This window comes from Pelophylax lessonae (assembly GCF_965119305.1).
Source record: "Pelophylax lessonae genome assembly, chromosome: 6".
Classification (NCBI taxonomy): domain Eukaryota; kingdom Metazoa; phylum Chordata; class Amphibia; order Anura; family Ranidae; genus Pelophylax; species Pelophylax lessonae.
In genome coordinates, this window is record NC_138773.1 from 16,107,033 (window position 1) to 16,123,860 (window position 16,828).

Consider the following 16,828-nt stretch of genomic DNA (forward strand, 5'->3'; position numbering starts at 1 on the left):
TTTACAAAGACAAAGTGGGCTGTTACATTAGGGGTACCAAATCCATAAAATGATTATGTGTAATAGACCATTGAACAAAGGTAGACTTCTAAGGTACCAAATCACAACATTAATATTTTAAAATCATTCAGTTTTTAATTGATATCTTAATAAAATAACATATCTTAAAAATCACTTCCTCCTAGCATGTTTTTTTTTTATTTTTGTTATAAATTAATATATGAAATTACACTGTGATCAAGTTCATTTTAACCACTTGCCGTCTGAGTACCGTAGTACTACTGCGGCAAAGTGGTTCGTTATCGTCTGACGACGTAGTACTACGTCGTCAGACACTCCCCTTTCTTGGCGGCGCGCGCGCGCCGCCGGAGGCTCGCTCCCGCTGTATTCAGTCACAGCGGGAGTTGGGCCAGGGGAGGAGCAGCGGCGATCACCGCTGCTCTTCCCCGATCGTCGGGGATCTAGTGTGGAGATCCGCCTGCTTGTGTAAACACAAGCGGGCGGATCTCCTAAGTGACAGGCAGGGTCAGATTGCAGGGTTCAGCATAGCTGAACCCTGGATCTGTCCTTGTGTCACACAGTCACCTCCCCCCACACATGTCAGTAAGCACCAGGCATACATTAACCCCTCCCTCTCCAATAAAATTAACCCCTTCCCTGCCAGTGTCATTTTTACAGTAACAGTGCATATTTATAGCACTGATTACTGCAGTAATGTCACTGGTACCCTCAAAAGTGTCAAAAATGTCAGTCAACGGTCCGATCTGTCCGCTGCAATGTCGCAGTCCTGCAAAAAAAAAAAAAAAACGCTGATCGCCGCCATAACGCGTTAAAAAAAACCCACCAAAAATGACAGAAATCTTTCCCTTTGTTAGTAAACGCAATAACTTTTGCGCAAACCAATCAAAATACGCTTATTGTGAATTTTTTTTTACCAAACATAGGTAGCAGAAAACAAATTGGCCAAAAATTTAAAAAAAATTTTGATTTTTACATTTTTTGGGGGGAATTTCATATAAAAAAATGTGAAAAATATTGTTGTTTTTTCAAAATTTACGCTCTTTTTTTGTTTATAGCGCAAAAAGTAAAAAACGCACAGGTGACCAAATACCACCAAAAGAAAGCTCTGTTTGTGGGAAAAAAAGGACGTAAATTTCGTTTGGGTACGGCGTTGCACGACCGCGCAATTGTCAGTTAAAGTCGCACAGCGCCGAATCTAAAAAAGTGGCCCAGACGTAAGACAGCAGAATCCTCTAGTGGTAAATTGGTTAAAGGCTATGTTCACTTTGTATTTTATTTAGTTTTTCTATAGTCCAGGTCCCCTATGTACCAATATAGCATTAACATATTTATTTTGCAAAAAAAAAAGATTTCCATTAAGTCTGCACAAGCTTACCTCACTCTCTTCATAGCTGTTTAAACACACTGCTTGATTACTTCTGCCTTACCTCCTGGACAAGCTTTAGGTCATGACACAGGAAGGAGTTGACCAGCTGAGTATGGATAATGCAGAGTGTATGCTAATGAGGTCAGCTGGTAAACTCCTTCCTGTGTCATGACCTAAAGTTTGCCCAGGAAGTAAGGCAGAAGTAATGGATATGTGTTTTTAAGCAGCTGTGAAGAGAGTGAGGAAAGATTGTGTAGAATTAATGGAAAGCTGTTTTATTTTTGCAAAATAAGTATATTAATGCAATACATACACATGTAGTAGTATATAGAGAAGATGGACTTTAGAAAAAAAAAAAAAAAGTGAACAAAGGTGAACTTAGTATAGAAAGAAAAACCATATAGGTAATAGGACTTTAAATAAAGGTAGCCACGGTTAGTCCCATAAAGAAAAATCAGCACTCAATTATATATAAAAATATAAAATTTATTTCGAAAACATAAACAAAAAATTCATTAAAACCACAACATAAATGGCATGCATGAGGTGCTAAACAGCATGCTCCTACAGCAAAAGAATCAATAAATTGCTCATCGTATTCCAGGGTCTGGTGTCTGTAAATCACAGAAACAAACAACCTCCCGTGTCCGGGCCAATATGGATTCTAGTGTGTAGATGCCAATGCATCACTACGCGTTTCGCTAAACAGCTTCCTCAGGAGAGCCAATTGGTGTTTAGGTAGTGGCCACGAGGCATCACATATCTTCTCATTTTTGTATGAGAGAGTGATGATGGTGATAGAATTATTCTTATATTGAAAATATCCACTCTGTATCAGTTTGCTTCTTGCTATTCAGGGGCCACAGCTCCTCTTTGTGCTGATCCAATCATGTGGCAAAAGCCCCTCTGACAGGGAGACAATGGAGATTTCCACTTTCCATGTGACTTTTGTCACAGGATTGGATCAGCACTGAGAGGAGCCGTGGCTCCCGAATAGCAAGAATCAAACTGATACAGAGTGAATATTTTCAATATAAGAATAATTCTATCACCGTCATCACTCTCTCATATTAAAAGTGAGAAGATATTTGAGGCCTCGTGGCTACTATCCAAACACCAATAGGATCTCTTGAGGAAGCTGTTTAGCGAAACGCGTAGCGATCCATTGGCGTTTACACACTAGAATCCATATTGGCCCAGACACAGGAGGTTGTTTGTTTCTGAGATTTACAGACACCAGACCCTGGCATACGGTGGGCAGTTTATGCATTATTTTGCTACAGGAGGATGCTGTTAAGCACCTCATGTGTACCATTCATGTTTTGGTTTTAATGAATTTTTTGATTATGTTGTCAAAATACATTTTTTAATTTTTATATATAATCGAGTACTGATTTTTCCTTGTGGGATTAACGGTGGCTACTATCTAGTCCTATTGCCTATATGTTTTTTCTTTCTATGCTTACATTATTTGGACGTGGTGCCACAACATTCAGGGTCATGTCTCAATTTTTGTATACAAAGGTGAACTTAGCCTTTAAGGTGCATGATTTAATTATGATCCCAATAAAAAAAATGTAAGGGTTTTAAAACATTGATTTTGTGATCTGGTACCTTAAAAGTCCATCTTTGTTCAATGGTCGATTCCAAGGTATTACCTGGCAACTTTGTTTGTATTGAGTTATGTCTACCCACTGTGTAACATTATTGCACACGGTAATACTTTTTTTTTTTTTTACCTTTTATTTGTTTTGGAAAAAAAAAGAAAACTCTTTGAAAATGAAAAAAAAAAATAGTGAGGTCTCTAAGCTGTTAAGCCACCATGGGGTAAAAAATTAGATTTGACCATCCTGGGTCTTCTGAAGACATATGATTAGGGATGATCGAACTTTTGAAAAGTTCGGTTCGGCCAGAACATCCGAACTTCCTGAAAGTTCGGCCCGGATTTCAGAACCCCATTGAAATCAATGGGACCCGAACTTCGGTAATCAAAAAACACAATTTTTAAGCCCTAAAACCCAATAGATGCCCCTAAAAAGTGCCCAGGGTTCTGGGTCATGCCCCATTAACTATTAATTACACAAAAAAGTTATTAAAAATTGTCATTTTTGATAAAAAAGCCAATTATTGAAAAAATAAAAAAAATTTAAAAAAGAGATTTTTTGATTTTTACTTTGGATTTAGTATCCGGGGGGTCTAAAAGGTGTGCATGTGAAGTTTCAGCTCTGTAGCATGTCCAGAACCAGAAAATAAAAGATAATTTTTCAGTAGAACAGTGATGTGGTTCGGGAGCCTCCTTTAACACCTATATGATCTTTTTTTGGGGGTTCTGGACATGCTACAGACCTTTTAGACCCCCCAGACACAAAATCACACAAGAAATGCCAGCAAAAACACACCTGGGCATTTTTTTCTGATGCTAGCGTTTTTTTTGGCATTTTTTGGGGTTCTTTTGAGGCAGACAAAACATCTGAACTTGTGTATAGGGGGTATATATAGACATATATGTCTGAATATATACCCCTAGACATATATAGGTGTGATAGTAGCAGAAATATATTACTGTAAATGATTTAATTAGCGAAAGCATTTATTTCTGCTACTATCACACCTATATATGTCTAGGGGTATATATTCAGACATATATGTCTATATATACCCCCTATACACATGTTCAGATGTCATGTCTGACATCAAACATGTCCTCAAAAAATGCACTGGCAGTGGCAGCCCCTGCAGCATAAAAAATGATTGGCTGGTGAGAAGCCATACTCCAGTTCAGAAGCTATTCAGAGAAATGATCATTTCTCTATAGCGGTCACCCTGCTATGGAAGGGTTTGGTCACCCTGCCATAGCAGTCACTGCCAGTTAACCCTACACTACACTACGGTCCCCTGACACTTCACACTTTCCCTACAGAAACTAAATTTTTGAAGCTAACTTAAGTGTAAAGGAGCACTCTAACTACACTAGATATCCCTTTCCTCACACTAATAAATGCTAAATGACACTTTTAAAGTAAAATTAACAGAACTGCTTCCACTCTCTTCCATGTCCAGTATAACAATGCTGGGAATATGGCGGGGGCGATCTTATATACTGGGGGGCGTATTCACTAATGATTGGTCTAGGGACCCCCTAGTCACTCCAATCACATTCCTAGCATTCTCCTGCCCCCTCTATTGGCTTTTGCTAATGGTTCTGGTCCAATCATGGGCTTTTAAAGCCCATTTCCTGAACCATTGCATTTTGGGCAGTTCTGGTTGCCGAATTCCGAACTTTTTGGGCAAAAAGTTCTAAATTCGGCCGAACCTCGAACACCCAATGTTTGAGCCGAACCGATGGTCGACCCGAACCGTTCGATCATCCCTACATATGATGTCTTGAGAACCAATTAGTAAGTTCACCTCCACAGAAGTACCTTTCGCCCAGTGCTTTAAGTGGGCCGGCATGCACTGGTACTCAGTACCGCCACTTCCAAATATGGCTCTTGAGCATACTGCCACCTCTCCGTGCGCCTTAGCGTACCAGTACGCTCATTTTGGACATCTGTGCCCTCAGTTGCCCCCCCAAGAATATTTCTCACTCCAGAGCCAGATCAGTCACCACCAGTGAGTCCCCCTGCTCCGGAGTCCCAGCCCAGGCCAGAGGGGTGCTCTGTGGGGACCCTGATGTGGGGTGGGGGGGAAATGTATAGGCTATAATAGAGTACCGGCACCTCTTTTGGGCCACTTAAAGCACTGCTTTCGCCTATTGATTGACCTACCCAGAAATAAGATGTTCTTTTTTTCATCTTTTGTCACTGAAATATCTCTGTACAGGAAAAAAGGTTGGATCGTTTATTGTCTTTTATGTGTTTTATGTTCTACATCAAAAACGATTTTCACAGTACTGTGTGAAGTTGAACACAAGAACTTGACGCCTGCGGGGGATATGATAGCAATTTTTAAATATCTCAATGGGGATCTCAGCTTAGAAAAAAAGCTGTTCAGTCGAAGGGATTGCATGAGGACTCGAGGGCATACAATGCGATTAGAGGAGAAGCGTTTTAACCTCAGGCAACGTGGGGGGTTCTTTACTGTTAGGGCTACAAGATTGTGGAATTCTCTACCAAAAGAGGTGGTTTCTGCGGGTAGTATGGTGGCTTTCAAAAGACTCTTAGACGTACATCTCAAGGATCAGAACATTCAGGGGTATGTGAGATGATTACGGCCACACACACCTACACAGGTTGAACTGGATGGACTATTGTCTTTATTCAACCTCAACTACTATGTAACTATGTAACTTACCAAGACAATGTGAAGTCCACCATAACACTGAAAAAATAAATCTTTATTTAAATTTATGTATTTAAAATGTATTATTATTTATTGCAATTTTTTTTTTTTAATTGAAATGTGTTAATTTAAATTTGTTGAGTGCGATCTCTGGAGCCGTTCTCACATAAATGATTTGTGTTGCAGAGGGGACCTCCTTTACTGTGTTAGCAGACAAATATATCAACTCCTTAGGTTTTCCATTCTACTTGGAAATATTTCTGAATCTCTTATCTTTAAGATTTCCCTGTGTTACCCGACAATATACCTCAGTAACACTGGATAATGCAGGTAAATATAAACTCACTTCATAGTTGTTTCGTTACCAATTTGCGATTAGTGGTTTTGTTCTTGACAAGAATCTGTGAAGTTCATCAAGGGAAAAAATGTCTCTTGGAGGTGTATTTGCATATTTTATTTGTCCCAAAAGACAATAAGGTGTGACCACCTTTCTCCTGCGCTTGGTATCCAAGCCCCCCGACCACACTCCTCACGGGACTCACAACTGGCTTCTCAGATGGCTAAGGTCTTGCTGCCCATAACGGACTGGGGTAGTCCACCGGTACTAAAAGCAAAGAAAACAAAGAAAGGGCGCACCGACCTAGCGCATTATCCTCAATAACAGGCTTTATTTGTGTAACATTAAAAAATGGCTACTCACAGACATAGATGAAAGTATATCATATCGAGCCGAATTGCTCAAATGTCCGGGTTAGTCCATGTAATCGTCCATAACCGATGAGATGATGGTTGACGCGTTTCGAGGCCCAGCCTCTTCCTCAGAGCCACCTGGGTATGATATACTTTCATCTATGTCTGTGAGTAGCCATTTTTTAATGTTACACAAATAAAGCCTGTTATTGAGGATAATGCGCTAGGTCGGTGCGCCCTTTCTTTGTTTTCTTTATATTTTATTTGTCGTTGGGTTTGGACTCTTCCAGAGTTTTTTTTTTTTGCAGGTCTCCCCAAGCGTGGCACATTCTAATCAATGTGGTATTACCAGTATGGTACCAAGGTTTTCCTTGTATTGAATACTAAATAGTAAATCTATCCACCCAAAATACCTGCTGTTTTTTTTATCAGCACAATCTTCTCTCACCAGCTTCTGACTCCGTTCCCCACAACCTCATAGTTTATCTACTGATAAACAACACATTTTCAATAATGAAAGCCTACATAATGCCTGGTAAAGATCTAATGAACACTTTTCTACTTTACAATAATCTGATTTTTGTTTAGACACAAATGAAACCATCACTACCAAGAAGGACTATTTCATGCAAAGCATAAAGGAAAACTACTCGGACTCTCAGACAGATGTCCAAATGCTTCCTTGCAATCAGTCTCTTCTCTATGGACTAAAAAGAGCTCTGGAGATTTCCCCCGCTGAGTCTATCATTGCTGTATTCACTTCTGGCTCCATGATGGATTATAATGACACTCAGATCCTCTCTGAGGTTTTCACATTGCTGGAAGTAAAGAAGTCACAAGTAAGTTCCAGTCATATATCATCTATGTATCTCTGACCAATAGATAACCATATTATCTTTCTCCAGGGTTAATTTCTGCTGGTAGTATGTAGAATGTATAACATGACATGTAACATCATTTACCATCTATATTTCTCTTACCCCTAGACAATAATGTTATTTATCTATTCAGGTTGTTTTCCTGCTGTATGCTGGAAATTGTTCAGTAAGTGCCTCAGAAGAAGAGATATTTAATAACATTTCATCTCTTAGTTTTGGAGAATACCTAACTGTGAATGATTATAATTATTATCAGGTAAGAAGTTGTATTTTTCTATGAATAACAGTAAAGTCTGAGTGCTATTGATGATGATGAGAAATATATAGACAAATATTGTATACTTAAAGCAACTCCAGTCTACTCATAGAATTTGTAATGAAAACATCTTTGCCATTCTGTAGCTTCCCTCCAACCACATTGCAAATAATTTTATATGCACTGTGATTCTGTACTTGCCAAATATGCTACAGAAATCTCCCTCCTCTAAGTCTGGCTGCAGCCATTTTAACTGTGGGCAGCTGAAGCTTGTAACTGTTCACTTCATGGATTTACACAGACACACAGATGCACACACACACACACACACACACACACACATACATACATACATACATATATATATGTGTATATAGACACAGACACACATACATACAGACAAACTCACTCACATCACTGCTTGTCTGCACATTTATCCTCTCTTGATGAATACTCATGGATCTCTGCAGTCTCTTGTTATCTCCGCCCTCATCCAGCCCCCTCCAGCTCTGCAGCTCTCTTTGGCTTTCCTATGACTCATCCCTCCTCCCTTGCAGGCAAACTCTCACAAGAGTGAGAGCGAGAGCTGTACATGATGTCATTAGCCTAGGGTAATGACGAGACAAGAAAGAGGAAGTGGACCGTATAATGTATTTACTAGCAGAAAAAAAAATGTTTTACTATCCAAAGCTAAAACAACAAAGGCAGAGGATTTAAAAGATGGAAAGATGAAAAAACTAATGAAGAGCCGCTTTAATTCACAAAGATGTTTCTTTCTTGTTTGGTTTCAATTTTCTTGATAATTGCTCTCACAGTTATCATTAGGTTGATGTAAATAGATAGAAACTGCGATATGTGCTAAACACCCAAATTAAATAAATCAAACACCAGAATGGCACAACTGAACCCAAAAAGGAAAAAAATACAATTGCGCAAATACCATTACCCTAATATTGGTGTGCTTTGCATAATACAATCAAGTTATGCAAAACAATGAACAAGTCAACAAATGAAAAATAAGTATCAAATATTTTCCTTAAGAAAATCATGATCACCAAAAACTGTGAACAGTGAAGACAATAAAGTTCACATAAAGTCAATTGTCCATAAATGTATAAATTCAATGTAAAAACAAATTAGTGTCCATCATATCCTTTAACTCGATGGTGGGTGACCATTGCACCCACCATTGTTATTCACACAGCCTCTTACCAGATCGTTAGACCCCAAATTATAGGTGGTCTAACAAAACGTGAAGCTGCATAGATCTTTCTTAATGGAGGTCATCGAGTATCCCTATGTTATATTTCACTTTAGTCCTCCTTCCTGCTCTGTATACAAGCTTGGACAGAAAAGATAAGACTCCAAATAGTGTGATTCCGTCAGGTGTTAATTAAAAACCGACTAAAAAAACTACTTACAATACTCAAATGTATATGCAAATAATTATTAAAAACTCTGCAGGTGCCTGAAGTCCGCTCTCTGCTGACATCACAGATGTTGGTCCAGGCACCGCGCCATCACGACCACGGAGTCGGGATCCGCCAGGTGCCGGGACCAACACCCGGCTCAGCCTCCACAGCTCAGCTCTCCAATGAGCGAGGAGGGAGCAGAGCAGAGAGCTGCTGACTGACAGCAGATCTCTGCTTGGGGAGCTGTCAGAATCAAGCGATTGGTGGTCTTCGATTGCTCGGTTCTCAGTGCAGAAGTGCCAGGACTGATGCAGCATCCACCTAGGTCAGTATAAAGCTAAACCCTATACTTCTCTTTTAAGAAAGGCTACTCTAGACACTAGCCTACAAATGACATTATGGAATAAACAATCCCGGCTTTGCATTTCCCCCTTATCTGGAGTCATTGGTATTGTTAGCACTTTAAATCTTTTGAGATTGGATGGATGGATGAATAGATGGATGGATCACCACGTCTCTATATGTACTAGAATGCAGCAGGACAAAGTGTGTTTTTGAAAAATGTTATCATATAATACTAACACAATGATGATATGTTTCCTTTGCAGTTAGTGAACTCATTGGAATTACTTTTATCTAAACCTCTGAATTCATCGGTGAAGATTCTGGACATTAAATTAAACGTCACTGACCAATACACTGAAGAGTTTAATGTCACCACTTCCTTATCATATTTACTGATCACAAGAGATGACAAATTCACTATTAATTTCACCGATCCAAATGGTAAGAATTTTATTATAGAATTAAAGTACAAAAATATCTAAAATGAATCTACATTATAATCCACTTCACATCATTAGAACCAGATGAACGCTCTCTCTACTAGCACTAAAATACAAGAAATATGAGCTCCTGAAGAAACTTTTCACAGAAAGCTCCCTGGTAGTCAGAAGAATCCACCTAATATAACTTTTATGACCAATTATAATTACCATATAGACATATATGTGAGACCATAGTCACTGGATCCAGTCAGTCCACCCAAATTGGGTGATGGCCCCATGCCATGTTTTTGTCTACTGGAGGAGAGAAATCCATTATATTATTGTTAGTTGTTATTATTATTAAAACCTATAAATATTATTTCTTGTTTTTTCTTTTGGTGTGTATAACTGTTGGAGATATATGAACAGTGACTGAGAGCTGTAACTCTCCCTTCTTTATATTATCTCCTAGTACCAGAACAGAAACCCTTTGATAGCCACATATGTACAGAGCAGAGTCTCTTTTTGACCAATATGTTCATTGGAAATTCAGTAAATAACAACTAGCCTTCCAGTAAGACTATAGGATCTGTTGAAAATGGATCCACATCATTGATTTTCATCAATCTCACATCTGATTTTTTTTCTGCAACAGAGGAAAAAATAAATAAATAAATAAATTAAAAAAAAATATATATATATATCTATAGATATATAGATATATCTATATCTATATATATATATATATATATATATATATATATATATATATATAGAGAGAGAGAGAGAGAGAGAGAGAGAGAGAGATATATATATATAGAGATATATATATATATATATATATAGAGAGATATATATATATATATATATATATATATATATTGATTTAAAAATGTTCATCTTCTCTATCGTGTCTACTTATTCTACAGTTTTTTTCATTGTATGTACTATGTATGTACAGTATAAAAACTAATATTTATATTTTCTTTTTAGAAAACACAATAACATTGGAGGAAAATCCCTATATTAAACAGAATTATTCCAACCTTTACAATTATGCCTTTCTACGTTCCCATTTGGTAAAAAGTCCAGCTGTGGGATCCTGGACTATAAAGGCTTGGGGGAATGGATTACTTATTATTCAAATATTAGGGTTTACTGGTAAGTTATATCATATACAGAAAACAGAGGGCAGCAGAATCTTATAATGGGAAGCTTGAACCTTCATTAAATGTAGAATTGTGAATTGCAATAGATTATTGTATTAGAACATAGACTGATTGTCTTACTCTTGAATCTTTTGCAGGGTTGAACATAGCAGGTAAGTCTCTTTCTTATTATAATTACTATGCTACATGATTATTTCATTCACTTTCACAAAGCATTGTATAAATGAAAAGTAAAAAAAAAAAAAAAAAAAAATATATATATATATATATATATATATATCCAGGGCTTTTTTTCTCAGAGAATGGGTGCAGGTACTCCCCTCTTCTGAGTCACCCCCTTGTCCCCACTCCCTACCCACCTCCGAGCGCTGTCCTTTGGTTCCACCCTCTGCCCACCTCCCAGTACCCCCCTTTTAGAGAAAACAGAACCAAGTATCATGTTTTAGTTCTAGGTAATTTGTATGGAATTTGTTAATGATAACTAGAAAAGCAGTAAAATAGATCCCCTGGAATCAGCAACAATAGACCCCCCCCCCCAACAATAGATCCCCCCAGCAGCAATAAATCTTCCCCCGCAACAATAGAAAAAACAGTAAAATAGATCCCCTGCAATCAGCAACAATAGACCCCCAACAACAATAGCCCCCTGGCAACAATAAATCCTCCCCTGCAACAATGGCCCCCCCCAATAAATCCTCCCCTGCAACAATAGACCCCCCTAACAACAATAGCCCCCCAGCAACAATAGCTCCCCCTAGCAACACTAAATCCTCCACTGCAAAAAAAGCCCCACCCACAACAAAATGCCCACCAGCAACAATAGATTCACCCCAGCAACAATACATCCCCCAGCAGCCAGCATCAATAGGCTCTTCAGCTCACCCCACTGGCCCCAGTACCCCTTTGCCATTGCATACATTCAGACTGGAGGTGCCGGCACTGGGTTCCACCGCGTTCCCGCTGAAAAAAAGCCCTGTATATATATATATATATATATATATATATATATATATATATATATATATATTTATTATTAAATAAATAAATAAATAAATATAAATAAATAATAAATATTTTTGTATATGTCTATATATATGCATTTGTCTTGATTAACAGCATTTCTAGTTCAAATAATTCATTGAAGAACAACAATAATAAAAAAGTACAAATTGTTACGAAGGCAATACACTGTGTCTAGTAAAAGACGGCACTCAGAGGGAATGTGTCTATAGGGTAAATTATAATGTCTATTAGACTTGGTATGGAAATCGGATGTACAATAGCAAATGGACACCAAGAGAGCTGGGGATCTAAGCGATGCCTTCTCAATATGGTAATTACTGCATGTTAACCCCTATTCTGACCCTTTTTAGTCTAATGTTCTACGAGTGTTTGTCCTCCATTGTTAGCTAAGATACTGGGGAGGTTTAGTTCACTGGAGTGATTCTATGGACATAGACATTCATAGTAGACACAACACCTGAAGGGCCAAAGGGATTGGCAGGAAGAGTAGCTGAGAGGAAGTATGGAGTGCGGAGAATGTAGGACGCCTATCTACCAATGTGTCTGGTCCCAGAGGTCTGTTACTATAGCATATAGTAAAGTATAGTATAGTATAGTATAGTATAATATAGTATAGTTTTTTTTTTTTTAACAAATAGATTAGTTAACCCAGGGGTTTACCTCTGACACAGGCAATTTGACAACAAATTGCAGATTCAGCAATGTGACTCAAATAATTAACAATTATCTAGGCAGCACAATAACTAAGTGGTTAGCCCTTTCACCTGGCAGCACTAGGGTCATAGGTTCAAATCCCAACAATGGTGCTACCTGCCTGGAGTTTGCATGTTCTCCCCTTACCTGCGTAGATTTCCTCCCACACTCTATAGACTGTGGTAGGTTTTTTACTCCAATCTAAATTGGCCCTGGTATGTGTATGTATGAATTTGAGTTAGGGACCTTGGATTGTAAGCACCTTGAGGGCAGGGACTGATGTGAACGTACAATATGTATGTAACGTGCTGCGTAAATTGTCAGCACTATATGAATACCTGCATTAAATAAATACTGAATCTTCATGGCACCAGGGTGGCTGGATTGTGTTTGTTTTTTTTTTACAAACTTTTACATTCTGACATTTAGCTTAACTGAGGAAGCCACTTGAATGACAATTGTACTAAAGGAATGTGAACATAGCAAAACAAAACAAGCCCAACTGAATGTGAACTATTCCATTAACCAGATTATATAGAAACTTTCAAAGAGAAAAGGCTCAATTCATAAAGCTTCAAAGCAAGGATAAGGATCTTTATGTTTGTAATTTTCATATCTCATTGGACTCAGCCATTAATAACTCTGGGTTTTTTTTTAACCACTTAAGCCCCGGAAGATTTTACCCCCTTCCTGACCAGGGGGTATTTTGCGATTCAGCACTGCGTGACTTTAACGGACAATTGCGCGGTCATACGACGATGTACCCAAACAAATTTGACGTCCTTTTTTTCCCACAAATAGAGCTTTTTTTTGGTAGTATTTGATCAACTGTGCGATTTTTTTGATCATGCGCTATAAACAAAAAAAGAGCATCAATTTTGCAAAAATAACAATATTTTTCACATTTATTTTATATGAAATTCGACCCCAAAAAAATGTAAAAATCTAATTTTTTTTACATTTTTGGCCAATTTGTTTTATGCTACATATGCTTGGTAAAAAAAAAAAATCACAATAAGCGTATTTTGATTGGTTTGCGCAAAAGTTATTGCGTTTACTAACTAAGGGAAAGATTTTTGTTATTTTGTTTTCTTTTTTTTTTTTAATGAGTAATGGCGGCGATCTGCGATTTTTTTTGCGGGACTGCGACATTGCGGGGGACAGATCGGACCCCTAACTGACATTTTTGACACTTTTGGGGGTACCAGTGACATTACTACAGTAATCAGTGCTATACATATGCACTGTTACTGTAAAAATACACTGGCAGGGAAGGGGTTAACTTTATTGGAGAGGGAGGGGTTAAGTGTATCCCTAGGGGCGTGCTTCTAACTGTGCAGGGATGTGGCTGTGTGTGTAACAGCATAGATCAACGGTCCTACATAGCAGGACCGAGTGATCTGTGCTTTTACACAGGGGAGAATGACAGGCGGCTTTGTTTACATTAGCCGCCTGCCTTTCTCCCTCTCCACCCGACGATCGCGAGTGGACATTGGGTCCGCCGGTCACACGCGCCAGCTTCCTAGTGAACGAGCTGGGGCAGGAGCGCGCCTCCGGCGGCGCGCGCTCGCCCTCTATTGGCTCCCAGGCTAGTGACGTATATATATACGTCACTTTGCTGGGAGGGGCTGACCGCCGCCGTATATAGTCAGGCGGCGGTCGGCAAGTGGTTAAAGAACCCTTATCCTTTGAGTTGAGCCTTTAAACCACCATAAATTTCTGTTGCACTTTTACAATAATTTCTCAGCTATTTTTCATAATTGTATTATTATTGTTGTTATATATTATATTTTGTTTTAGGAAACTGCTCTGACTCTGACTGTCACCCATATGCATCATGTGAAGAGTTTGGTGGAGAGGAGCAGTGTACATGTAAAGTTGGATTTGCCGGAGATGGGTTTTATTGTGCTGACATCGATGAATGCCAGGATCGTTACACCAACAACTGTGATTTTTACGGCGGTGGTTCCTGTGTGAACACTATCGGATCTTACACCTGTAATTGTAACCCTGGACTTCAATATAATGAAGAATTTGGCTGTGTTGACATTAATGAGTGTGCGGACAGCTCTCTGAATGACTGTCTTCCATTAGCTGTGTGTACCAATGGATACGGGACTTACACCTGTACTTGTCCTTCCAGATATTATGAAAGAGAATCATCTTCCTGTACTGACCCTTGCTCCAACCACACCATACTTAATGACACTTGGCGCAGCACTTCTAATATTCATAATTATCCAGAAATTTATAATACGTTGGATTGGGTTCATTGTGACATTGACATGTATGGCTGGTATCGGTTTAGAGGAGAATATAACCTGCAAATCCCTGAGTACTGTGTACCGATTTATAGATGTGGAACTCATGCTCCTATGTGGTTGGAAGGCTCCCACCCAACAATTGAAAATGGCATTGTCAATCGAACGGCCTGTGCCACCTGGGGTGGATGCTGTGTATGGTCAAGGCCTATTTCTGTGAAAATGTGTCCAGAAGGCTTCTATGTGTACAAAATTCAAAGCACACCAAACTGCTACTACGCCTATTGTACAGGTAAGCAATCATCCAACATAATGTCAGATACAATCTACCTGATTCAATAAAATGTATTATCTGATCTCGTATGTGTAACAATGTGTTCAAAACTATCCAGATTTAATTATTATACCAGAATTATTTAAACGTTAGTTATTTTTTACTTCATTCTGTTTGCATTACGGTGCAAAACCAGTGCAAATAAGGATATTATAACTGAGAAATATGTTGTAATGTTGTACTGCCATTCCCATTGGGTCGTCTTAATGTTCACATCATACTATTATTTTTTTTTTTTACATTTTATTACCCATATCAATGTTAACACTGATTATACCACTGAATTTAGAATACAGTATGCTGTCCAGTTCTGGGCACCGGTCCTCAGGAAGGATGTGCTGGAACTGGAGAAAGTCCAGAGAAGGGCAACAAAAATAATTAGGGGAATGGAGGACATCAGCTATGAGGAAAGACTACAAGCACTGAACCTATTCTCTCTGGAGAAGAGATGATTGAGGGGGGATATGATATCAATGTACAAATAGTGTACTGGCAACCCTAGCATATGGAAAAACCTATTCAGAGAAAGGGAATACAATAAGACACGTGGCCACTCACTAAAACTAGAGGAAAGGCGGTTTAACCTTAAAATACGCAGGGGGTTCTTCATTGTAAGAGCAGTAAGGATGTGGAATTCTCTTCCACAAGCAGTCGTATCAGCAGGGAGCATTGATAGTTTCAAAAAACTATTAGATGGGCACCTTAAAGACCGCAACATACAGGGGTATACAATGTACAACATACAGGGGTATACAATGTACAACATACAGGGGTATACAATGTGTGGTTAACAGTAGACACACACACGCATCATAGGTTGAACTGGATGGACTGATGTCTTTTTTCGACCTCACTAACTATGTAACTATGTAACATTAAAAACTAATTTAATGGGTAAGTTCCCTTTTTTTAAAAAAAAATAAAAATTATAAATTCACATATTTTTACAGAGAAAAAAAAATTTGCATTTATTTATTCTTTTTTCCTGCAGGAGCCTGAAAAGTTTGCAATTTAAGACTTCTGCAGACCTACTGGCTGTCTGTTAGAAAGCCCCAGGTGCCCTCCATTTAGAACTAGCAGCCGTCGGCCCTGTTGACTGATGGTTCTTGTAGTTCTTTCATTCACAGGCAAATGTAAAGAAATGACGCGCTGTTTGGGTGGAGCCCCATGCAGCTGGACTCCTCTCAAAAAGTGACAGTGGGTGAAAAGATGCCCCACCTGCTGTCAGCTGAACTGGCAGCAGGAGCTAAAACATGTTACATGTTACACCCTAAATATGGGTGAAACATGTAACATGTTCCAAAAGGGGATCTTATCCTTTATAGTGATTGTAAAGGTTTTTTTTTTTGTTTTGTTTTTTTAAATAACAAACATGTACTTACCTGCTCTGTGCAAGTGTTTTGCACAGAGCAGCCCTGATCCTCCTTTTCTGGGGTGCCCCGGTGGTGCTCCTGGCCCTGCCTCTTCATTGGGTGCCCCCATGGGAGCCGCTTTCTATAGGGGCACCAGTGTGGGCGCACTTAGGAGTCCCACTGCTGTGTCCATTGACAGACAACGGGACTCAGCCCAGCTCCCATGTCACGGGATTTGATTGACAGCAGCAGGAGCCAATGGCTCCTGGTGCTATCAATCTATCCAATGAGGACCCGAGACAGAGGCTGGAGCTGCTGGGCCAAG

At 39.0% G+C, this 16,828-nt stretch overlaps 1 protein-coding gene across 1 annotated transcript in view; it reads left to right on the forward strand.

The window, feature by feature from the left end:
• LOC309558450 (uncharacterized protein) overlaps positions 1-16,828 on the forward strand; it is a gene marked incomplete at both ends in the record, with an annotated part of 88,680 nt that overhangs the window by 25,773 nt on the left and 46,079 nt on the right. The window contains 1 exon segment of the mRNA XM_082261523.1: positions 5,855-5,998. Within this exon segment, the coding sequence (XP_082117649.1) occupies positions 5,855-5,998 (144 nt within the window).